Raw genomic sequence first — 24,937 nt, 5'->3', positions numbered from 1 at the left:
AACCCGCACACGCACACACCTAATCAAGGCAACTCTCTGCCAAGTGGAAACATCTCCTGTGGTTTATTTTGCTCATAAAATCTTCCACCATCACAACATAATTTAACATGTTTATTTCTTTTTTTTTGTTTGAATATTTACAAATAGACATTATAAAAGCAGGTGCACCAGAAAAACATAGAAAGCTGAAATCATGTGTTGGTTTTATTCCTAATGCGAGTCATAGAAGCCAGACCAGTTCATGAGTTTGAAAGAAAAAACATCCTTGTGAAACTTCCTGAAATTAAAATAATTTACCATGATTTTAAAACAAAATAAAATAAAACAATAAGTATTAATAGCCTTACTCATATCAGCACTACCACCATGTGTCCATTAATAGAGAACATGTATGGCGGTAAGTCCCCAGAGGGATTAAAAGCATGATGTCATCACTCTCAGCTGATAGTGCCTCTGGCTTTGAAAAACCAGTGGGGTTAAAGGACAATCTGACATTCAGTTATGAACATTATGAACAGAAACATACTGATAAAATGCATATTAGAAGTCACGTGGGTTGAAAAAAGAAAATAAAACTAATGGACGGTTCTTGTAAAATGAAAGTCCAGCCTTTCAGTCAAAAGGGATTTTCCCCAGGTTGGACTCTCCCTGTGTCTTTTTCTGTCCTTTATGATGTAGCCATGCAAAAACACCTACAGCCTTATCTTTGAGGAAAACCCCAACATCCCTGGTTTTCCACCTGTAATTCAGCACCTTTCACCAGGACCTGTTTTGGACGATGATGTGGTCATCTGAAATGTCCCACGTTTTCATCCCTGAATATGGATATTCTTCCATGAACGTTCATTATTGTCCTCGTGCTTTTTTGTCCAAATTTTATTGTCTCACACACTTCTTTTATGTACATTATTATTCTTTAGACACCTGTCAGTGCAACAAATAAATTAATTCATTTCAAGACCGACAATTTTACTACTGCAAGGTAAATGTACGTATAAAAACTATAATCGTTAATATGTAGAAGAAGAAAAAAGAGGTCCATGGCTTAATGTGCATCAAATGTGACAACTGAGGGATTGTTGGAGAAAAGCTTTAAAATATTTTGTTCCCCATGTCCACATTATCTCAAATTCTCTGTCACTTGCTCTTATCTGTAGTCTCCAACACAACATCTTCTTTCCCTCTGTGTTTTGAGAAGAGGAGGCAGAGCTGTGTGCCATACTATATTTTTAGCTACACTTGCAAGACTTCACGATCATATTGGACAGCTGCTCCACCTGCAAGTAGAAAATAACAGTGATGTGATCAATTATATATTGTTTTCACATAAAATGTTCTGCAAACATTTGACCTGAAAGTGACTGCAGTATAGATACCTTGTGTTGCCTCCCCACATAGTAGATGATTGGCAGTGGCTCTAGTGTCTGTGGAGCACAGCAGGGCTGGGCAGAAGCTCCGGGGTTATGATGTTTGTACAGTGCCAGAATCTGTAGGCAAGATTTATGAGAATTTACTCACCAAGACAACATGGTCCGAAGCAAATGTAATACATAAGCACAACATTTCTAAGAATTTTCAGTGTGATTTTAGAAAAATCTTAATACAAACTACAATACTTTACTTTTTAAAGACATTTTTGCACAAATTTTTGAAAGACCCAGAGTTTCCTCAATGAGTGGAAAGTGTTAAAAGTATTAAGGGCCATAAAAAGGATATTTAGCTTTTTAAAAGAGTAAAAACAACCAGAGACAAAGTTTTTGTCATCATTTCAGCCCTAACCTAATCAGGTTTGGCACAAACAAAGCTCCTGCTCCTTTACTGACGAGGGGGCAACGCATGAGGTAGCTCTGTGTATACTGATTTTTGGCGGATTTTTCACACTACATCCTCTTCCTGCAACCTGCAAGGGATTTGTGTTTTTGTTTTTCTCATAAAACCATTGGTTTTCCTTCTGAGTGGGATTTGTGTCTACCAGAATTTTATATAACCGGTTAAATTCAGATAGTCCTAGTGCCGTAGTGCTTAGAGCTAAAATAATACAAGTAGTCTTTGCATTTTGGTTTATTTAAATCATCAAGAATTATTATGGCAACATATAAATACAACATTGCCATTAACATTTTTTCCAGACTTTAAGAAATTGCCTCCTGGGATTTGGGAGAAATAACACTCATGAAAATGCACACAGTACCTGAGAATATTTGTTTTCTGCATCCCAGATATAGGTGCAGGACCCCATGCAGTAGTTGGCATAGTAACCCGTTGGCTTATGGATCCACTTCCATCCTAGATCTTTCCTGAAGTCAATGTACAGTTTCTTCAAACAGCAGTTGTGTGATTGGCTGCAAAAGAGAAAACAGTGTGAAGATGAGATGGTGCAAAGAGTATTGAAATCAAGTCAGTTTTAAAGCTGTAGGACGATAACTGTTATGTTGGGAGACAACATTACACTCAATTTAACCCTATGGCTGGGCCTTGGAGGTATACTCCATCTTGTGTATATGTGTGGGGGTAAATGAGAGGCACACTGTAATCTGTCTAAGATTATAAAACATTTATAAGCTACAGTCCATTTATTATACAGCCACTAAAACGACCACAGAATTACAGCATGGATAAACAGGGATAGTTGATGTTTGTTGTTTCAGTGGTCTGTATTTTGAAGCTGCTCGTGGTTTAGTAGGTTACTATTGCAGCTTTAAAGCAGAAATGGAGTGGAATAAATCATTAAGTTCAGAATTGCTTACGTGCTGCAGCTGTCCGTCGTGTCAGTGGAACGTTTTGTGCGTAAACTCTTAGAGTGGTTGGTTTTAGGGATGGACATGGTAAAGATGTAGGGTAGCTGCTGGTTCAGCTTCTCTAATTCTTTAGTGTCTCCCCTCTTGCTCGTAGTCCCAGAGATGATAAAACTTAAAGTACCATCGTCATGCGGCATGCCGCATTCACAGTACCGCCGAAGTTCAAACTTCTGTTCATTCTCTAGTAACAGAAATAAATCATGGAGGAGGGAAATATTACCTAGAAATTATATGATATCACACATGGGCTGAACTAAATAAATGGAAAGATTGACAAATACATGATGATGAAGTAAAAATAAATGCTTATCTCACCATTCCCTTGGAGCCAGGTCCGCAGAGGTTCAGTGACATCAAAGGACAGCCATTTGTCCTTCAGCATGTTTGTGACAAAGCGAGACGCATGGTAACGAGTCGAGGTCCCCTGGCTATAGTATAGCTCCACTCTCTCCTCAGACAAAATCATGGGCTCCTTGATGAGCATCCGTAGCTCTGCTCTGGTGAGTAGCAGATTGCCCCCGACGTTACTCCGTATCTGAGCGATGTTGAAGCTCATTGAGATGACCGTGGGCTTGTAGTTGGTGTTTGAGTTGTTTTTTTCTGTATGATGTAAGAAGAGGAAATTATGTTTTGATATTTTGACAAACAACCCATCTAAGTGCATTTAATGTTTAATGGGCAGATGTACATCTCATGTATATCTTGTGGTACAATATTTCAAAAGAACTTCATCCATCACGAAGGGAACCAACTTTCATGGTAGATGTACTTTAAACTGTCTTTTATTAAAAGCTAGTTGTAATGTGTTTTTAGTCTTTTAGGAGTTATTATTATATTTAAAAACGTAAAGAAAGCTAATGTGGAACAGTTTAAATGTTGGACCAGGACCAAATGTCAGTCAGCACAACATAGAACTTCCAAGAAATCTTTTCTTTGACTGTCTCAATAACTCCGTATCAAACTTGCTTTAAACATGGCATTTGTATTGCTGCAGACCCAAGTGGGTGCAGTGTTAAACTTGATGTTGTTCAGATGAGGGGTTCTCTGTGCTTTGTTCTCTGCTAACAGTCTTTCTCCTACAGTTACTGCTGCTCCACTCTGTATTTAGGGGGAGGGGCACATATGTACAAAAGAGGCATGTTTCTTTGGCTAACTTTGCCAACCCTTTGACCTCTCCGTTGAACCATTCCAACTAGGCCAAGTTTACCCTAACATGAATTTAATTATAACTTTAAGCATAAAGCCAGGAATGAACCCTCAAAGTGCCTTTTTGTAGAATGTGATAAAATAAGAATAAGCCACAATGTTACTAAATGTCATCACGCCTAGTTTAAAACTAAAAAGGCTCTCACAAAATACCTTTTTTCAATTTTCAATTTAACTTTATATGATGATTATTGTCTGTGGTTTCCTGTGACAGACAACTTCTTGGTACTTAAATGTGCAGTTCTCAAGAAAGCTGCAACCCACAATCTGCCTGTCTACCACATTTAAACGTATGCAATCATTCAAACACGTTCGAACCTTATAGCTGATCTCTTTTTAATACAGTAATGTTATGATGGTTTATGACCTACTTTAAAAGGCACTGCACTAGTATATTTAAATGCTTAGATGTGAGCTAGTCCCAAAAAACCTTCACTCTACACCTCTGCTGTTTCTCTGCTCTCCCTCATTTTGCCATTTTCCTCTGAATTCATTAACATTAGGCAAAGGCAACAAGTTTTGGCATTAAAACATTCTATTTGTGTTTAGGATTTACTAATTTTTCATTACACGTTTTGGTTATTTTTAATCATGAATCTTTACTTGTTTTTTTTTTGTGAGACCACTCCTAGAGCTTATTTGGTAAGTCATCCTATCGTTACTTTATTTGGTAAATGGTATTTAATGTAAATGGTCTTTAGTGTAATATCTGTAAACACAAAGAAAAGAACTATGATTTTTAAAGGGATGACTGGGCATTGTAAGGTTAGAATTAATGGACATATGGCTCAAAAACATCAGGACTCTCGAATTAGCGGGTTCAGATTTTTCAAATCAAGCCAAGTTAATTACAACTTTTAACTTCTAAACTGTTAACAACACTGATATTTAGTAAACATTACAACACTTAGATGTATATCAATGTTTTTTATGAATAAAGTAAATGAAAGGCTTCTTTCATAAGTGCTTGTCAGGATTACACATTAATCAGATAAAATGGCTGAGCTCAGTGTTACTCAATAATCATAACTGCAGCCAAGTGTTCATCTCTTCCAGCTGTTGCTAAAGTTGACCAACATGAATATTTTGTTCTTTTACAGTTTTGCTGCCCATATGCGCAACTTTAATCATAGCATGAAGATGCCTAGAGGGCTTGATAAAAAACAGAGACAAGCTACTGGAGGCTTTAACACCATAAATGTATGAGTGTTACGATCGAAAAGATTACGTCGAACAGTGACATGCAAAGATAAGCACAGGAAGGCAGAAGATCAAGAGTGAAACACTATAGAAAGCGAGTGAGAGGCTCAGAGAGGGGCAATGTAACTGTTAAACACAATGGTAAGGAAACAGCACAGGGAAGAATGCACTCTTGAATATAACTCACAGTTGTGAGGGGTGAGAGGGTGTGAGTGGGGGTGTGGAGAAATTGGAGATGTGTATCAATGGAGCGCAAGTACTGGCCGGGACCCAAACCCTCTACTCTGTCTCAGCCTGCCAAAGCAAGGGTTCTCTGCTCTCAAGTCCGGGAATTACTCTCTGATAGGAATTGCAACCCAGCCTTGCATACTTGTGCTACATATTCAGCCCAGGCTGTACCAGGATACTCCATGTCACGGCTGCTTGTATATCATCTACCATCTGCATTGTGGCTGAGGTAGTGTTTCACCCCTTGCAGTGAGGCCGAACTGAAACCAAAAAGAACTGATGTGGAGTGTAACGGGAAATGAGATGACAGTTTACTGGTACCACCCAGAGCAGTCAAATATTTGGTTTGAAGCATATGAATGGAAACACAGACGGTCACAACAACGTACAGTATGTCAAGTGGAATTGGTGTGCCAGGCAAACGCATGCACGGAAAGTCAGAGTCTCCATTTAGTTTGAGAAAAGTGAGATAAATGTGTTAAGGGTTAGAGAAGTGTTTGCAAAACAGGAAATTAAGTCACTTCCCCTAAGAAGCATATTGGCTGCTGCACCATAATTACGTTGACGCTTTATCTTCATTTCTACTTTCCAATTAACAGAGTTTGCATTGGCTCTGTGATCAAAATTAATCATTTAGAGTAGAAAGTGTAAGAAATGAGCTCCATGCTCAGCTAAAAAAATCTCTCTCTCTGCTAGACGGGGTAGAGATAGCATCCTAGCCTGCATATAAATGTGGGTGTGGGGGGATTTGTGTGTTGAATCAAGGCCTATCCACAGGTAAGCCGGGGACAGCTGTTGTGACAGGTTGAGTAACAGCTCTATAATTACCAGTAGGAGGAACCAGATTCCAGCAACTGACTAAATATTGGCCTTCTTCCCTCTCAGCTCCACCTTCTCACAGCCCCCTCATCAATGTCTTGTTTCCCCACTTCACCCTATTTCACACTTGACTTTGGTCCCTTGTTGCTACTCCTTTCTACAATACAGCTTTAAGTTCATTTACTTGTAACTACAATAATTACTTCAGAGAAGTGAACTACTTTCATCCCAGAATAGCACAAAGTGGCTAGCTTCCAAATGAGAAAAGCGTTCCCTCGTGTAAATTGGACCAAAACTCCTTTTAATAGGAGGATAACTTGTGTGGGCTTCAAGGGAGATATATGAGTGCTAAACAGCAAAAGGAATTTAGCTTAAACTACCACACAATTACCACAATGAAGACTAAACCTATTATGTTCTAAATGCTCTGCACACAAATATGTTTCCCCCGTAGAATGATTTTGAGAGTCAGGAAAGTGTCTGCTGCCCAATAAGATTTAAATGTAGAAAAGAATTGTTAATGGAAATAAAAATATTTTTCCCCCTGTATTCTATTTCTGTTGTTTCGTTCAAACAACGTATTACAGAAAAGCAGAAGCTGGATAAAATCCTTGCGTGTGTGTATGTGTGGCTTTTTTTGAATTCACAATTGCAAAGCAGTACTTGATGGCCTTAACATTTATCCTCATACATTTGTCATTCTCCTTTTTCAGTGTGCAGAGGTTGACTCAACAGTGGCTCCATAGTGTAATGGTTTACACATTCCCCTAGCAAGCGAACCTCCCAGGATTGAAACAGCAAAATCCCTAGCTTGATCCCAGGAGGAGACAAATCCCTTGTGTCTCCTCCCAGAAAGTCATCCGACATAAAAACCTGCCAAATCAAATACGTGGTGCTACATGCTGTTGTGACCCCTCGTGAGTAAGGGGGCAGCTACTTTCAGCTGTTCCCTTATTAGCTGATTCAAAACAAGGCAGCGGATAGATAAGGCAGTGGATGGGTGTTCTGTGGCATTCCAGAGCTATAGGAAACACATGCTCCCCATGGGCACCGCTTGCACCGGACCGGACCTGAGTCATTCAAGATCTCAGTGGCCATCAGCCTGTCTTCCTTCCTGTCAAGCTGCCCTGTCACAAACACACTGCAAACACATTGATATAATAAGCTCAGGAAACCCACAGATAGAGGAGTGCAAAGGAAAGAAGTGAGAGAGAGAGAGAGCGTGCAATATGGATAATCATGGTTCAAGGGACACACTGAAACTAGTCAGTGACAAAGAGAAGCAAAAGTGATGGAGAACAAGTGACAGGTTAAGCAAGGGAGAACTCAATGCTCAAGTTACAGGAAAACCCCAATCCCTGAGGGTCAAAGTCAGAGAGAAAGAAAAAAGAGAAAATGAAAGAGAAAAAGAGCAAGCATGGGTGAAGGAGTTCATTTCATGTCTCTTCCTATTGCTTTTCTACTTTTCATCCTGTTCTTTGGTTGTTACCTAAGCAGAACAAAATTGTGCTCTTCATTTTGAAGGTTGCTTTGTTCTCTCTTTGGTCTACACACTCCTGAGCATGGTCCATCCACTAAAGTGTGCTGTTTGAAGTGGTGGATAAAAGGGGGATAGTGTGGATGGCTGCCTGATAGGGTGATGAGTATAGACATGCAGAGAACAATGGAGCATAGAAGCAAAACTAGAAAATATGTTTATCGTAATAGTTTGGGAATCATTAGGCAATTACAGCCAGAAACCATTTGGCTGAACAAACATCATATGCAGCCTTGCCAGACAAAGAGCAGTAATAAAGCAGTAAAAATGCCATAGATATCATGTAAGCAACACAGCATCAGACCAGATGCTGCACAGAGTTCTGCTAACTTGTAATGCCTGTGATCTCTGAACCCCTGAAACTGCCTCAGGATCTTTGGTGGAGATCATAAGGGTTACACGTGTTGAGGGAATTTATGGTCAAGATTGGAACTGACACCAGCCATAAGGCATACGGTGAATGCTTGGGAGTGCAGCTTGAAACTTCTGGACAGCACTGTGTGCACTATATTTAATATTAGTGTTGATCAACCAGACAAAGAGCAGTAAGGACTGTACAGGGGGACTGTAAACAATGCTATTGTTGTGTTTCTGCTAGTAATAACAACATTATTACCGCAGTATTGCCGTAGTGGAGGGATTAACAGCAGCACTTCATGTGACATCTGGACAATAACTATTTTTTCAGAGTGGAAAGTGTCAGTGCAATGCTAGTGTTCACCTTGAATTATGTCTCAGCTTGTAAATGTAGTAGCATAAATAACAGTCATTACTTGACATTCAACTATAGTTAAGCCATCAGGAATTGCCCCCTTTCTTAATATTCAATCAGGATTCACAGATTCAAGATTTATATATTGCTGCTAAGGGTAATTTTATACTCACCTTTCATGATGAACCTGTTAACCACCTTGGCAAAGTATTCCTCCTCCTTTTGTTCTGTGGGGATGTTTTCCTCTTCCAGAACCTGCTGCTCCTTCAGAATCTCACTGGTGCTGTTGTAGAGTGATAGCAAGTTGGCAGGGATCTCTTCCTTCTCCCCAGCCTCTTCTGGCGCCTTTTGCAAACGCAGTTTGGTGAGGATCTGGCTCCTAATGGCCTCGATGCGTTTTTTCTTCACCATCTCCAAGTCCACAGTGTTACATGTAGACAGATTGTGTACACTGCCCACCATGTACACTACCATCAATATCAAGAACCACAATTTCATGTTGACAGCCTGTCTGTGCAGTCACTTGTGTTCTTTGGTTCTTAGTAAAAGCTCCTCCAACTTCCCTTTCAATGCCTTCGTCCAACCGGGGATCCTTTGGGAACAGTGAATCACTCAGTGGAGAGGTGTCACTGACGCAAAGTGTTTACACACGACAAAACAATTACAGCAGTGTGGAGAGTCCTGAAAATTCACCACCACGGCTGTCACTGCTGCTGTAAAAAGTACCTAACACATCTGTCTTATTTGCATAGAAACAGGTGGAAAGAATCCCAGTGAGCAGACAGACATCCAGTGACGACCCAGCCTCTGACTCAGCCAAACAGGTAACCCAGTTACGTCCCACAGGATGAAGCAAGTCCAGAACAGAGCTGTCAAATGCTAAAAGAGCCCATGCACACAGTCAGTGCCCTTTTGTAAGTTTCTACAACACCTCTAGGTCCAAAACAAACTACTACCCATCAAGGATTCAGCAGATTTGTTTCTGTGCTCACAGACCAATGTTTGACTGATATGTTTTCAAACCTCCAAATCCAAGATTATATTATGTTATTATATAAACTGAATCCTGTCTATTTTAGAGCTAGCATATCATCCTCCACATGTCACCACAGTCTTTCTTACAGAGGCAACCTAAGTGAATGTGAAAAGAGTAGTATGGCACTCAGCAAAATGAAGACAGGTGTTTACAGAGCCCAAGTTACTTGTTATCTAAGACTAAGACGTTTAAATTGGCACAATTTCTTATTAGTGCTAATGACAAATATTTCCCCTGTAATGTTCTGTAATAAAGAGAAAATATTAATAATAGTCTCTGCTTAAAAAGTTTGAAAATGATCTTCCTATTTTTTTTAGGTTTGGTGAGATGACCTCAACCTTTACAGTCCAGATAAAACTCTCAGGCGCTTTTAGTCAGTCCGGAGCTAATCAAATATCAATGGTTAAAAGAAAGAAATTGTTCTCAAAGAAGTTACTTTCATCAACTTATTCAATACCAGTCACAAACCTGCACATGCCCCTATAGAAAAACATTTCACAAACATGTACTGCTCTTGGCTCTAACTACCTCTTTTTACTAGTAACAACATGTGATCTGTATACAGCTGCACTACACCAGAAATTGCTTTCAACGCCTCTGTCTCATGCCTACTTCACAGACAGAGCAGCTGTCTCTCTATCCCTCTCCTCTCTCTCAAACATGATAATACGATAGTGTATGCTCTCTGGGTTCCACTTGTGAGATTAAATGTCTCAAGCGCGTTTGCTATCAGAAGATTAAAATGTCAGTCTCAATGAAACAGTGTCCTCCGGTAACAGATTTTAAGTTTGACACACCTTCTTTAAATGGTGATGTACCATCCAGACACAGCGGCAGTAACAACAGCAGTAGCCGTCCCTCTTAACTTATGCTGTTTTGGGAACTGGATTTTAGTCTCGTCTCTCTTCTATCTTCCCTCTGTCCATCCAGCAGTATCGCCTCGTTATTTTCCTCTACAGTTTCTTCACACCTTCTTCCTTCGAGGCTCCACCGACAAGACTCCCTATTCGCACCTCTGTTTAACTCGGAGTCTCTGCTCGTACTCTTTCTCTCTCCTCCTGCTTGTCAGAGCTTGCTGGTGACAAAGTGATTTGTGGGAGCTCTGCGCTTAGATAACTTCTTTTGCCTTGCTCTGCCTCTTTCTCTCCCCCCCTCTAGCTCTTCTCTTTCTCTTGTTCCTGTTACTCTATTAGAGCGAGCAGCTCTCCGCCCAGGAAATGAGGGTAACGGCCGCAGTGTAAAACATCTGCTGTTTAACAGAGCTGACTTCTGTCCACATCAGGAAGCCAGGAACTGAACATGCTTAATAACTGACTTTAGAAGCATTACCTCTGTCACACTGCGATGTCTGCAACCAAGGCAGTGATGATATGTCAATAAAGTCTTATACAAATTTTTCACCGAATGCCCACCACATTTACCTGGTGGATAAAAAGGTGTAAGCCAAACCATGTCAAAGAACTGAGCCACTTGAGACAAGCTGGTTTAAAAATAGAAAAGTGAATTTCAAAGCATTGGGAGCCAACAGGGCAGGGCTGTGTGGTGCACTGTTCTGCGTCTGGGTGCTTTTTAGAGGTTAGATTGTATATTTTCAAAAGAAGGGCTAGACTAAAACAAACTTAGATTATTTCAATCTTTTTGTCTCATTCTGATGGATGATTCAACAGAGAAGTAAAGATAGCAAACTATCGTTGCACAGTGGAGACTCTTGGAATTTTTTAAGGTTTAGCCAAATGTGCTCATGAATAAGCTGTTCATTACAAACTGAGAATAAATAGTGACATTCAGCATTGGGGAAAGTCAGGGCAAAATCCCCTTGTATTTCAGCAGTACTATAACAACAGTTGTCAGTTAAACAAGGAACCTAAAGGCTGTTTAAGTGTCAGCTTTTCCATGGCTCTGATTACCATTAATGATAAGATAGTGAGAAAAAAACAAAAAAGGGTGATCAAATGTCAGCAGTCATTACTGTAAACCAGTCAGCCACAACATCAACAGCATCTTATTTAGTGTTGTTAAATCCTCCATACACTGTCTGGGCATGGAGACAGGACCTCTGGGGCTGTCCGCCGATGCCTGGCACAAGTAGGGTCTTTGGGTCCATTGGGCCTTCACGGACTGGGCTTGTTCTATGGAATCCTGCGGTTGCTCAGTCTGACTGGGAGTATGGAAAATAAAGCCAAAGCCTGTGGATCTTGGCTGTGTTGTTGATCCATTTCTGAGCAGGTTTTTGCAGTGTGGCAGTGTGTTGTCCTGCTGGGGGAGGCCCCTGCCATCATGGAGTCCCTATGACATTGGGGGATCTACATTGGAATTTAGGTAGGTGGTATATGTCAAAGTAAAAGCCATATGAATCCTAGGTCCCAAGGTTTCCCAGCACTGTAAACAGATTATGCTTTTACTGTTACCTGTGTGTCTGTTTTTAATGTTGTTGCTGATCTATGTCGTTTGTGTTGTGACACCTAAACTTTGATTGGCATACACTGCCATCTGGTGGGAAAATATGGTATAACGGTTATAGAACTGACTTTCTTATCGATAGTAAGTTTGGTGGTATGGATATTTGGTGTGGATATTTCAAATTATTTCCCCTACAAAAATATCCATTACAAATGTATACTGCTGTTTTAACAACAGGAAAACAAGATAGACAAGAGTAACGATTGAAAATTACAAGAGGAAAAAATCTTACACACAGCCTTAAGAAGCAGACCTAATAAACACGCAAATCCAGAAGAAGTGCGATTGAAGACAAACGAGACAGACTGTTTTATAATGGCTAAAAAAGACCTTTTATGTCGTCATGCTTTTAACTGGATGTGTATTCTGTAATACAATTAAGAGTGTCACAGTGGATAGAGTATTTTGGGAAACCCCTGAACAGAAGTTGTGTGAAAGTTTGCTGTAGCAAGAAATCTCAGTTACATAAGTGCTTAAGAAGATGGCATCCATCTCTTACTGACACTGCACAGCCATCCTGTCTGACCAGTCTGCCATGGGGCATTTCATACCTGTCACCACATAGCCCGCATGGCAGTAGCTCAAGGTGTCTGTGTGTCTCTGAGCACAAGAGTGCAACTTGGACTGCTTTCCCATCATTCACATTGAAGAGCTAAATGATTCTCTGTGTTATTCTGCTAAAGATCCCACACAGCTGTGGTAAACACTGAAGTCTCTGAAAGAAGTGAGGTAAAAGATTCACAGTCAACAGAGAGAACAGATAGTATATGAATCATATCACCACATCAGATGTTGTAAGGTCTTACAAAGGTCTTTCCAACTGATGACAATATTGAGAACTGGCATGAAGTTTGCTCTGGGATTTGGTTTGGATAACAGCTTTTACTCTCAAAGCTGAGGTCATTCGTTTTTATGCTAAATGTTTTATAATAAATCATTGATGCTGACTGGGTGTTGTTGATTGTGTGATCTAAAACTTAATTAGAGGAAATTAATTTTAGCTGTCACAAGTCTTGGGGTTATTTTTGTACACTTTTCTAGCACTGGGTTGGACCTCATTTGCTTTCTGAATTGCCTTAATTCTTTATTGCGCAGATTCAACGAGGTACTGGAAGCATTCCTTAGAGGGTTTTGGCCCATATTTACATGATAACATCACACAGTTGCTGCAGCTTTGTTGGCTGCACATCCATGATGCAAATCTCCTGTTCCATCACATCCCAAACCTGCACTGTTGGATTGGGACGTGGGTATAGATCAGGGGTGGGCAACTCCAGGCCCCGAGGGCCGATGTCCTGCAGGTTTTAGATGTGTCCTTGATTCAACACAGCTGATTTAAATGGCTAAATGACCTCCTCAACATGTCTAGAAGTCTAGAAGAGGCCTGGTAATGAACTAATCACTTGATTTAGGTGTGTTGACCCATGGTGAGATCTAAAACCTGCAGGACACCAGCCCTCAAGGCCTGAAGTTGCCCACCCCTGGTATAGATGGATGGACATGGTGAAGGTTCTTACTTGAAGCAACAATTGTCAAGTAGGATGTGGTGTTTAAATTATGCTCAGTTCTTCTAAGGGGCATAACATGTCACAAGAAATAATCCCCACGCACTTTTACATCAGCAGCCTGACCCACTGATACAAGGCAGGATGGAACCATGCTTTCATGTTATATAAGCAGAATTCTGACCCTTCCACCTGCATGTTCCAGCAGAAATCAAGACTGGTGAGAACAGGCAATGTTTTTATAACTTTCCAATTGCAGAAAATTGTACCCTCATTTTCCTGCTCTTAGTCTACAGGACTAGCTCTAAGTGTAGTCTTCTGCAGCCCATCTGCTTCAAGGTTCAAGACATTGTGCATTCAGATTTGCTCTTATGCATACCTTGGTTGTGACAAGTGGTTATTTGAGTTACTGTTGCCTTTCCCAGAGAACTGTAGTATGTTGGATACCTTCTTTTTTTTTTTGGACCAGTCTTTGTAAACTCAGGGGATGGTTTTGTAGGAATATCCCAGCAAATTATCACTTTTTGAAATACTTTTTGAAATCAGGCCATTTGCCACCAGCAACCATGCTATGTTCAAAGGCACTTAAATAACGTTTCTTCTCCATTCTGATCCTCAATTTGAACTTCAACATATGAGATTTTACTTATGTCTCCATGCCTAAATGCAATGGATTGCTGCTAATCACATTAAAACTTGAGCAAGCACCTGAACAAGTGTGCCTAATAAAGTGGCCGAGGGTTGGGGGGGTTTTTTTTGGGGGGGGGGGTTGTTAAGTTCCTTTTTGTATCTTCAATATGCATCAAAAATGTGCCATATAATACATATTTAAACTACTCATTAACTTTTTGCTACTACTTGCTTCTTCTCAGGCTAGTGTCACCTGTCTCCATAGTTACAACGAAAGTGTATACGTGCGTGTCTTACGCAGGCGGCTTTGTGAATTGATGTTCTGTGTTTGGGACGCATTTCTGCCCTTTTTGTGCATTTTGCCACAAGTAAGGTAAAAGGTGAGTTTATAGAAGTATTATTTCTGTGTCGACACGTTTCCGAGGCGTCGTTTTAAAGGGACACTGCGTTAAAAATGACTCGCACTGAGTTAGTGGACTGTGCCGATTGGAAATAATACCTGTTGGGTTACCAAGGTGGTGACGACGCATCGGGAGAGGAAACAGCAAATAGCAATGAAAGCGAGAAGGCGAGAGTCCTCTTTAGTGTGACATTAGTAAATTCAAGACCAAGGAGCCTGACAGGTAATACCAGAGATGGCTATTCTTTGTAGCTTTGCTGACGTTTGATGGACTCACTACTGACATAAAGACAGATTCTGGACCTGTGTGCCTCTCAGACGTTGAAAACGGTTACGTCTCCGTGAGTTAATTTTCAAACATACATATCTTGCCCTGTGACTTTTATTTGGGCCCACCTTTAAAAAAATATCCCCAGTAATGAAAGATTGCAGTGAAAACTGATGAAGTATGGCACCGATAGCGATTTTAAATAAAATGGGGAACATTTATTTTTTGACAGGTGACAGTTTTCAGCTGCCATAATGGAGAAATACGAAAAGCTGTCCAAAATTGGTGAGGGTTCCTACGGTGTGGTGTTCAAATGCAGGCACAGAGATACTGGCCAAATAGTCGCCATCAAGAAGTTTGTGGAGTCTGAAGATGATCCAGTTATTAAGAAGATTGCATTGCGAGAAATACGTATGCTGAAGGTGAGAAGACATTAGTTCTGGTATCAAGTTTTCCACATGTCACACCACACGTGTACACTTGCACACACACACACGTGCATGCTACATGAATTGATGAAAGAAACTTGTCAGGCTGTGAAGCACTGACACTGAAGTGTCTGTGATGTGTGCTCATCTTTTAGCAACTCAAACACGTGAATTTGGTCAACCTGCTCGAGGTGTTCAGGAGGAAAAGGCGGCTCCACTTGGTGTTTGAGTTCTGTGAACAGACAGTCCTAAATGAGCTTGACAAACATCCCCGAGGGTAAGTCAAAGCAGCACAGGAACAGCATGTGACAAATTAACTTTTTAAAATATCTGTTCACTCTTTGCCAGTTTAGGATTAGTGGTTATGTTTGTTGTGGTAGAGCTGCTGAAGGGTAACATACTTGGAAATTCAAATAATCATTCCCTTCAACCTCCAGATGTGTTGATAAAGTAACATTATAACTAAGGAATTTAGGTTTAAGGAGTCATCTATTTGGCAAATAGTTTGCCAAAGAAGTATTTGGTATTTCTAACAGGAGAATGACAGAAGAAAGGAACAGGGTGAATTAGAAAGAGGGAGCAAGACTGTAGCTAAGAAATTCTGGTGACAGAAAATGCTGGCAGTAGAATGAGGGCGTAATAGGCAGTCTTAACATGAAGGATCAAAAAGTAGGAAAAAATAGCTCTTGTCTTTTCTCTGCACTTTGAGCAATGTATGGTCGCAAGCCAAGATTTCAGTTTAGCTTTTGTCACGTGAACTCACGTAAACCACAATGGCTATCTGTTGTCTTACCATTTTTCTTTTTCCCACGAGACTGTGCAGCAGAAACTCTAGCTGGTCTTGAAAACAAGGGCGCTGCTGCTTTTAAAGACAGGCCTAGGATTACCCGGGTGACCGCAGGGCCGAGTAAAACACCACTTCTTTTATTGAAATGACTGGAATGACAGATGAGGACATTGTAATTTGTAAATAGTTTGTCTGTTTTTCCTTCCTTTGTCTCTTGTGGTCTCTAGGGTACCTGAGGCTCAGCTGAAAAGTATAGTATGGCAGACTCTGCAGGCTGTCAGCTTCTGCCACAAACACAATGTCAGTATATTTTATTATATGTTGCACTTCATCTAAATGATTTGCATATATTTATCTGATGCAGGTGAGCACATGCCTTATTTTTGTTAAATTACTCATTGCTGTAATACTTCCTTTCCTCTGTACTGGTATTTGACTTAGTGGCAAATGACTTACTGTGGAGGATGGTTGACGCATTCCTTTTTATATTAATCAAACCAAGTCTTTATTGATTTGATTTATATAAAAATGCTGTTTTGTTGTTTTTGGGGGGTTTTTTTGTGTTTTTTGTTTTTTACTCAGCAAAATCTCACGTATATAGTTATTTTATAAGTTAAATTATCTGATATCCGTAACATATTCATTTTTTAAATATATTTTTTCAGTGATTGTTATTTCCCAAACATTTATCTGTTTTTAAATGTTATATATTGCTCTTTATGATACACAGTTCTGCTTAATTCTGTAGCTAAATCTAACTACCGACTATATAAGCACCTTTTTGTGCATCATTGTAGCAAATATACTATTTCATAGTCATTTTTAATGTTCTCAAAGCTTTTATTGCAATGTTTGTTACACGTCATAATAGGTTCCCTTCTGAAATGTCAGTCTGTAAAACTAGTTGGTGCCTGTAGGGGGAGCAGTTCGCCTTATTGCTCCCTCCTATACACGCACACATACGCACACATATATATATAGAGAGAGAGATAGATAGATAGACAAGCATAGGCAGTCTATCTGGTAAATAAAAAATAAAATAAACTCTTAGCCATACAGTATTAAGTTAAAAGTGTGACGGTTTCTAATCTCTTGCTCTTGTTCTTCCCCATTCATTTTTAATTTGCCAGCCTTAACATAAGCTTGTGGCTCTGACACAAAGAGACTGTATATCATGTTGCCTAAATCCCTGATAATGACTGTTTGTCTCACAGTGCATTCACCGTGATGTAAAGCCAGAGAACATCCTCCTCACTAAAACCGGAGTCATCAAGCTTTGTGACTTTGGCTTCGCCCGTATTCTGAGTAGGTCATTCAAGGAAGAGTGTTAATTTGTCTGTAATGACTTATTCAACACAGATCCTATATGTCAGCCCTGCTCATGGCCACCTCACTTTTAGAGTTCCAGTGAATGCATTGTACAGTGAAATGACACTGTACAGTCTCTCTTTACCCCTGCTGCGTAACGTTTCAGTGTCATGTTTCCATACATTAACATGTAATCTTTCACCATGTCTTGTAATCCCTCCCTCAATTATGTATGTGTTATTTAGTGTGCATTATTCAGTATATTAATGTTTATGTGTATAAGTTGTCACCATGTGTATTTGTGTTGGTATACTAGCGGGACCAGAGGATGACTATACAGACTATGTAGCAACCCGCTGGTACCGGGCTCCTGAGCTGCTGGTCGGGGATACTCAGTACGGGCCTCCTGTTGACGTGTGGGCTTTGGGCTGTGTCTTTGCCGAGCTCCTCAATGGGAACCCACTTTGGCCCGGGAAGTCTGACGTTGACCAGCTCTACCTCATCAGGAAAACTCTGGGTAGACTGAAGAGCTGTTTAAAACACTAATGACATCAGTAACATCAGCATAAATTTACATCTACAATCAGGAGAACTGTCTTCTGTCAGACAGTCTGGTAGCTTTTTTTTTTTTAACTAGAGAACTAGTTGCTCAAAATAGGAGCTGTTTCCTCTTATTTAGTTGCTTGAAATTTTTTCACAGTATTGTTAGCTCATTGCACCCATTGCATGCAAATTGCTATTTTGTGTGAACTGAGCCAAACTGGTTTAGGTCCGAACACACCCTCAGACAACAAGAAACTTTTCACAGACAGGCTGGGTTAATAATCAAATTTCTGACCGTAGGTGACCTGATCCCCCATCACCAGCAGGTCTTCCGCTCCAATGTTTTCTTCAGTGGAGTTAGCATTCCTGAGCCTGATACAATGGTATGAAAACTATTAAAACCAAATCTGTGTTCGTAATGAAGTCATAATGAATGGGGTTATATACTTTTTTTTTTTTTTTTTTTGCTATAGGAACCTTTGGAAAAGCGCTTCCATGGAGTGTCTCCCCATGCCCTTCAGGTTATGAAGGTATATTTAGTGTAATACAGACTGGCTGATACAGCATCATGATTAATGCTACTGGACAATTTGTCAAAGACAATTTTTAACCAAATCAGTCCTTCAGGCCCAGCCAGTATAAGCGAGTCAGTTTTTGTCCACATATTTTGAAAAGCCTTTGCTTCATGCTAAGTCTCTGTGTTAACAGTCATCCCTGGTGATGGATCCTTCTTTGCGCCTGTCCTGTGAAGAGCTGCTAGAGCTGCCTTACTTCCAGGAGGAAGGAGGACTCAACTATGGCCGTGAGGGGGAGCGCCTAGGAAGACGACATGACAGAGGCTCCCGCCGCAGACAGGCTGGGGTCAGTGTGACACACAGGGGTTTAATCGTGCAAGAAAATGATCCAAAGCCCAAAGAGATTGTCCACACTGCTACAGCTACAAATGTCCTTAAACCGGTGAATGCAACTCTACACAGGCTGACAAGACATTATCCTAATACATTGTTTCCTTCTCTCTTTCACTCTCTAGGCTCAGTACCTCCCTCAGTTACCAAACAGTAACATCTCACCTGCACCAGAAGTCAAGAAACAAGTGAAGCAAAAATATCACCTGCCCAACATATAATAAATAAATTCATCTAGTGTTTAGTGGCTGAAATGTGTAAACGATGGAGTAAAGTTCTGCTTTGCGCAGTCATTTAAATAAGCTGATTTGAAGGAACATACGTTAATGTTGTGGTAAGTAAAATACGATTTTAATTCTGTGATTACTTATAGATATAAACGATATTCTTCATACAAAAAACAATAGTTTATATATTATGAGCTGAGATTAGGGCAAAGAATGCACAATCTGTTCGTATCATAGCTAAAGATACATCTACAAGATTGAAACAAATGTCTTGTAGTCACCACTGTGCCATTGCGAATTGGCTACAAGACTATACCGGTTTTCTGATACATCCAGTAATTACTAATCATACATTAAAATAGTTGAGCATTTTACCATATATAAGAGAAACAAATGCATCTATCTTCAGATTCTGTAAACATTGTTGATGTTGTTAATGTAAACCAAAAAAAGAGCATTTAGTACTGGATATTAGCCTGTATACTTGATGTTTAACTTCCTCACACAGTCTTAAGGTTTAATAAAAACCCACCACGAAAGCCAATACTTTAAATAATTTGATGGGTTCTTAATGTACTCCAGCCACTGTCTCAATGGCGATACCTAAGGTCAGATGCAGGCATCCACTGTTACTCAGCCATCCACTGGAGTACGCATCGGCACACCAGCATCCTGACACATGGCTTGATTCATCACCTGACCTCAAACTTATCAAATTACAGATTTAACTCCTTGTTATATAGTTCAGTGATCTGTGCTGTAGACAGACAGGGTTTACCATACACTATAAACAGCCCTACTTTTTTTTCCTGGTCAAAGCAACTTTTCACATAATGATTAATAAAATTTCCCATTCATCAATGAAATTACTTCATATGGATCTCTTCTCGTGGTTTATTGTATGATTTCTTTAAAAACAAGAGATTTCATGGAAAGATAGGTGGGAAAAGAAAATATACCACACAGAACAACATTGGATATGCTGTAAAGAAGATGATAGAATTTATATAGACAGAAAAACACACTGAAGCACGGGGCATGAAAATTGATTGTAACAGCTAGTGATATCAGTCTTAAAAGTTTAGAAGATTGAAAACCCAGACTATAGTTTAAATCAGCATTACTACCCGGGTGTTGCAATAATTGTGTATCTGCGAGGCACGTTGGCAAAGCCACTGTACTCAGGGCTGAGGTCTATGCTGTCAGGCCCGCCAGGGCAAGAGAAAGTGAAATGTTGCAGCAGTGACACCAGGAAGAGGAAAATCTCCATGCGAGCAAGAGACTCTCCAATGCAAGATCTCTTTCCTGGAAGAAGAGCATAAATAAGTCAATGAGAGAAACAATATACATCTAACTGTGATGGAAAAAAAGATTTTTATGATTCTTCTGTTCACAGAAAAAAATCTTAGAAATAGTTACTCAGAATATTCCAGGAAAGGGCATAATACCACAAAAATGTGTTAATAAAGTAGATCCAATGAGGAGCACATTTTCTAAAGGCGTGGAGGATAGAAGGAAATGTGCATCATTACCTGCAGAGAAGGGCAGAAATGCAGGGTTTTTCTTAAAGTTCCCATTGTTGTCCAGAAAGTGCTGGGGGTTAAAAGACCGTGGAGTTGCCTACCGTTTTTCATCTTTTAGCACAGAGTGCAACAAGGGAATAATTAGTGTATCCTGTTGAGAAAAGATGTTCAATCAGATGGGACATTTCTTATCTGGGAACATTCTGCATAAACAGCACTAAAATAGATTACATCAAAATACCTTGGGAATTGTGTAACCCCTGAAAGAAATGTCATGTAGTGCATAGTGAGGGATGCTCAAGGGGATAATATCTAGAAAACGTTGAATTTCATGGAGGACTGCGTCTGTATATGGAAGGGACTTCTTGTCTTCCATACAAGGGCAACGCTGTCCAACTAGAGTGTCAATTTCCTGCTGAATGGTCTCTTTGGAATGAGAAGAAAATTGCAACATAATTAGTGGAGAAAGCTCTAAAGTCAGTAGCAAATCAGCAAAAAATAAGATTAAATAAAGACTTTCAAATATTTTAGTGCTGCTTTACAAAGAATTTTGGAGTGAACAATTAACACAAATTACCAATTATAATGTCATTCAGTCTGAAGTTTTATTTATTTTTAAGAGAAGAAAATCATCAGAGCAAGTGTGTAGAATTTCATTTGCTTTCTGTTTCTACCTTGTATTTGGGGGTATTTGATCAGAACATTTGATGCATATCTGATAGTTGAGCTGGTGGTTTCAGTTCCTGCCAGATAAAGATTCAACACTGTTGACACCAAGTTGTCATAGTGGAACTGGCTTGTAGGAATGTGCTTTTCCAGAAAGTAAAAACAATTTTATCAGTTTAACAATACAACCTCAAGATTAAAATTAAAGACTTTAAAATGCACTTGCAGGGGAATACCAATGCAAAGGAATTGTCTTATAATAGGGGGCATGCACATTTGTAAAAGAGCAATTATCAGCAGTAAATAAAAGAAGCCTAAGTGAGGTAATTCACAAAGATTTAGTCTGGTTATTAAATTTAGTTCTGTCACACCTTATTGAGTCTTAGGAGGAAGCAGTCAATGTAATCTCTGGGTGAACTTGCGTCCAGTGTGTCCTGACGTTCTTGGATTTTATTCATAATAAATGCTCTCATCTCCTCAAGTTTGGCAAACACATTGTGATGTGAACCTGGCAACCACTCCATCAACCGTGGGAAGATATTATAGAGCTGTGATGAGAGAAACAAAAAAAGACTCGATTGCTGTGTTGCAATGTTGCTGAACTCTAGCTATTATTTGGGCACATTTGGTTTTTAATTGAATCACTCACCCGCCATGCCAGTTTCATGTTATTGTTACTTTAGCTTTTACCTGGCCCTGAGAACTGCTGCCAAATTTCAAGGTGTCTGAGATGATCTGCAGAAGGTATAGGAAGTGTTTATCATCATAACTGAAGCGCTGGCCAAACACCAAACAGCAGATAACATTGGACACGGTGCAGCTCAGGAAGAAGGTTGGATCAAAGGGTTTAGCTAAAAAAAAAGAAAAGAAAGAAAGACATTCATCAGTGTCACCCATGAAACAACAAACCGACACTAGTCAGGAGTCAACAATTTTCATTATAGTCCTTTTTTATTATTATCAAGAATTATATGAATACTTAAACAGTTGCAACAATGGCACTCAATCAAAAATATATGTTTATTTGTGTTAAATGCTTTTTTTAAGTTTAAGGTACATTTTTAAATGTTAACTAATTTTGTATTTTATTTGAAGCAGTAGGGCATGCAAAGATTAAAATTGTAGTATCAGTATTCTAACAGAGACATTACAAAAAGTCCCTGTGTAAGAAAACGCCTGTTCTGTTCTCTCTGTTGAGGTCAGGAAAGCGATTCCGCTCCCTGAAGACCAACACAGAGAGACTGAGGAGGAGCTTCTTCCCGCAGGCGATACGGTCTCTCAATCACACCACCACACAGTACTGACCCACACATATGGTTCTTACACACACACTGGACTTTCTGGACTTTGGTTTTGCACAACACTGGTCACTATATTCTTCATTTCTGGTTAATACTTGTACAGCTGCTGTTATTGTGTATATATTTATTTATATTTAGATTTCTTCATACATTCTTATATAGTTCTATATTGTGTATTGTGTATTTTGTTGTACAGTTATTTTATTTTCAACTTTAATTTATATATTTATCTTTATCTTATTCTTCCCAGTTAAATTTACCCTTCATTCTAATTTGTGTTGTACAGTTATTTCATTTTTAACCTTAATTTATATTTTATTCCTTCCTAGTTAAATTTACCCTTTTTAATTTTGCATATTTATTTCCTATCTTATTCATAGCCTTTTCCTTTTTTGTTCTCTTTAGGTCACGAGCAGTTGTCCAAGCATTTCACTACATATCGTACTGTGTATGACTGTGTACGTGACAAATAAAATTTGAATTTGAATTTGAATTTGAATTCAGATGATAGGAAATTGTCTTTTGTTACTCAGTAATCCAGCAGAAAACTAAAGAGCATCATGACAACTGACACGTACAACAGCCCTGAGAAACTGTGAACTTTAAAATTTACTGATATTTACTGGGAATTGGGCTTACCAGCAGTCAAAATCGCATCAAAATATATGACACTGTTTTACCTGAGAGCTTTTAGGATGATGTAAAAATAGGCAACATTTACTTATATGTGTGCAAAAACAGATCCAAAAATTATGGTGTTTCTGGAGCAACTTTTGATTTATTTATAACTTGATAATCACATGATTTGTGACTGCAAATCACTTAGTGTTGGTCAAAAAACAAACAGCAAGTCACAATGGACATGGTGCAAAAGCTCAAATGTACAACATCATTTAGTTTAGTTTATTTTGAATGTGTGAATATTAGTTTATAACTCTGTATATGACAAACTGAACACACAAGACAAGCACAGTCACCTTTCCATATTCTATACCAACCATTCATCTTTTTAATGCAGCCCACCAGATGACTGCTCTCCTCCTGGATCCACTCTTCCATTCCTTTACATCCCATCCCAAAGTCTCTCAAAGTTGTCAGGGTAAACCTTTGTAGCTGTTGCCAACACTCTCCATTGCTAACACCCAAACCTTTTGAAAGGTAGAAGTAACGCATAGTTTCATAAACATGACCTTCACAAAAAAGACACATTGTAACATTAAATCCTCTATATTACCGTAGCCTTTGGAAGCTTTGAAAGGGATAGGTCCTCGGCCAGAGAAGTCATCTGCTTGGTCCACCAGCGCCTCCTTCACAGCATCATACCCCAACAAAATCACTGTGCGTTGGGGGCCCAGATACATCGTCATCACCGAGCCATATTTATCACTGAGCTGAAGGGTTAAATGGAAAAATGAGTGAGCTTATACAGACATACCAATCCCTGGGATCTTTAACACCAAAGCATAATCCTATGCCACAAGCAATGAAATATTTTGACAATCAGTTGAGGCTGATGTCTGTAAATAAATAAATAATGGTTTACTGGTATACTATAATGCTGTCTTACACAATAAAAATAACAATCAGCTTAGTGGTTTTTCCATAAGAATGCACAAAAACATGCACATACACACTGCAATCAAAACAGTCAGAACATTGTGTTAAACATTATGTGGGGGTTTATGTGTTAAGAAGTAATTCAGTCACCTTTAGCATAGTTTTGAATGGGGCCCTTTTGTCCATTTGCAGCACATTTCCGATGACAGGCAGGGCAGAGGGTCCGGGAGGTAAGGCAAGTTGCCTATGACTCTTGATGCTGAAAAGTTACAGTAACGTCAAGACAGCCCCTATTAAAATCAACGTGCCAGAAAACTCCATGATTTTCCAGGACAGAAACTCTTGCTGTTCCCTGGAGTTGAAATGGCTGAGAGATCAAAAGAGAACTAATTGAAATGCAGCCATTTACGCTGCTTGTCAGGCGCTGGTCAACCTTTTGCCTGGATTTCACGCTGTGCTGCGGAATGCTGTTGAGCAATATGCTCAGCCTTGTAGTCATACTTGAATCTGTCGGTTACATGTTTAATTTCAGATTGGTGTGAGAACAGTAAGTCCTGAAGGAAAACCCCTTTTTTATGCTTATGTTACTAAACACCCACATGAGAGCGAAGGAAATCAGCTCTGCAGAAAATGCCACTGTACTGCAAGGAATAACCTTTGTCTTAGAGACAGTGGCAGCAACATTTGCATTATTCCATAGTAAATACGAAGCACCTTTTTGTTTAGCCTCCAATCTGTCATATCATCTGGGTTTATTTGAAAAGGTTAAACAAACAGAAAAAAGAACAAGTTACATTAATAAATACAGACGTAATCAAATGATCAAATAATGAGTTTCAGTACAAGTATTAAATACTTTGTGGTTTGTGTTTAAAAAATAATTTTGTTTTTAG

The 24,937-nt window shown here is 39.4% G+C and overlaps 3 protein-coding genes across 6 annotated transcripts; 1 reads left to right on the top strand and 2 right to left on the bottom strand.

The window, feature by feature from the left end:
• Positions 1–97: 97 nt before the first annotated feature.
• Positions 98–10,683, bottom strand: tgfb1a (transforming growth factor, beta 1a). The gene is made up of 7 exons (XM_085430756.1): positions 10,334–10,683; positions 8,674–9,092; positions 3,114–3,398; positions 2,748–2,979; positions 2,192–2,342; positions 1,377–1,487; positions 98–1,277 (listed from the first exon to the last, which is right to left on the bottom strand). Exons 2-7 carry the CDS (start codon positions 8,996–8,998, stop codon positions 1,230–1,232), a joined length of 1,152 nt encoding a protein of 383 aa, XP_085286882.1. The 5' UTR covers positions 8,999–9,092; positions 10,334–10,683; the 3' UTR covers positions 98–1,229.
• A 3,689-nt stretch (positions 10,684–14,372) lies between these two features.
• Positions 14,373–19,014, top strand: LOC146694528 (cyclin-dependent kinase-like 1). Of its 4 annotated transcripts, XM_085430750.1 has the most exons (11): positions 14,373–14,511; positions 14,647–14,872; positions 15,032–15,221; positions 15,383–15,504; positions 16,242–16,314; positions 17,229–17,319; positions 17,639–17,839; positions 18,166–18,248; positions 18,339–18,395; positions 18,574–18,726; positions 18,896–19,014. In XM_085430750.1, exons 3-11 carry the CDS (start codon positions 15,054–15,056, stop codon positions 18,989–18,991), a joined length of 1,044 nt encoding a protein of 347 aa, XP_085286876.1. In that variant the 5' UTR covers positions 14,373–14,511; positions 14,647–14,872; positions 15,032–15,053; the 3' UTR covers positions 18,992–19,014. The 4 variants fall into 4 exon arrangements, with proteins under 4 accessions (XP_085286876.1, XP_085286878.1, XP_085286877.1 ...); XM_085430752.1 differs by lacking the exon at positions 14,647–14,872; XM_085430751.1 differs by having other exon boundaries at positions 14,373–14,754.
• An 862-nt stretch (positions 19,015–19,876) lies between these two features.
• LOC146694527 (cytochrome P450 2F2-like) lies at positions 19,877–24,479 on the bottom strand. The gene is given in 9 exon segments (XM_085430753.1): positions 19,877–20,302; positions 20,530–20,671; positions 20,762–20,946; positions 21,195–21,330; positions 21,558–21,734; positions 21,877–22,037; positions 23,486–23,635; positions 23,722–23,878; positions 24,195–24,479. Coding segments are annotated over 9 exon segments (1,461 nt in total). The 5' UTR covers positions 24,366–24,479; the 3' UTR covers positions 19,877–20,120.
• Positions 24,480–24,937: the final 458 nt, after the last annotated feature.

This window comes from Copadichromis virginalis, linkage group LG14 (assembly GCF_057382275.1).
Source record: "Copadichromis virginalis isolate Kocher_CV1m ecotype Utaka linkage group LG14, C_Virginalis_male_GT1.1, whole genome shotgun sequence".
Lineage (NCBI taxonomy): Eukaryota > Metazoa > Chordata > Actinopteri > Cichliformes > Cichlidae > Copadichromis > Copadichromis virginalis.
The sequence above is the reverse complement of the archived record's forward strand: the minus strand, read 5'-3'. Positions and strand labels throughout refer to the sequence as shown.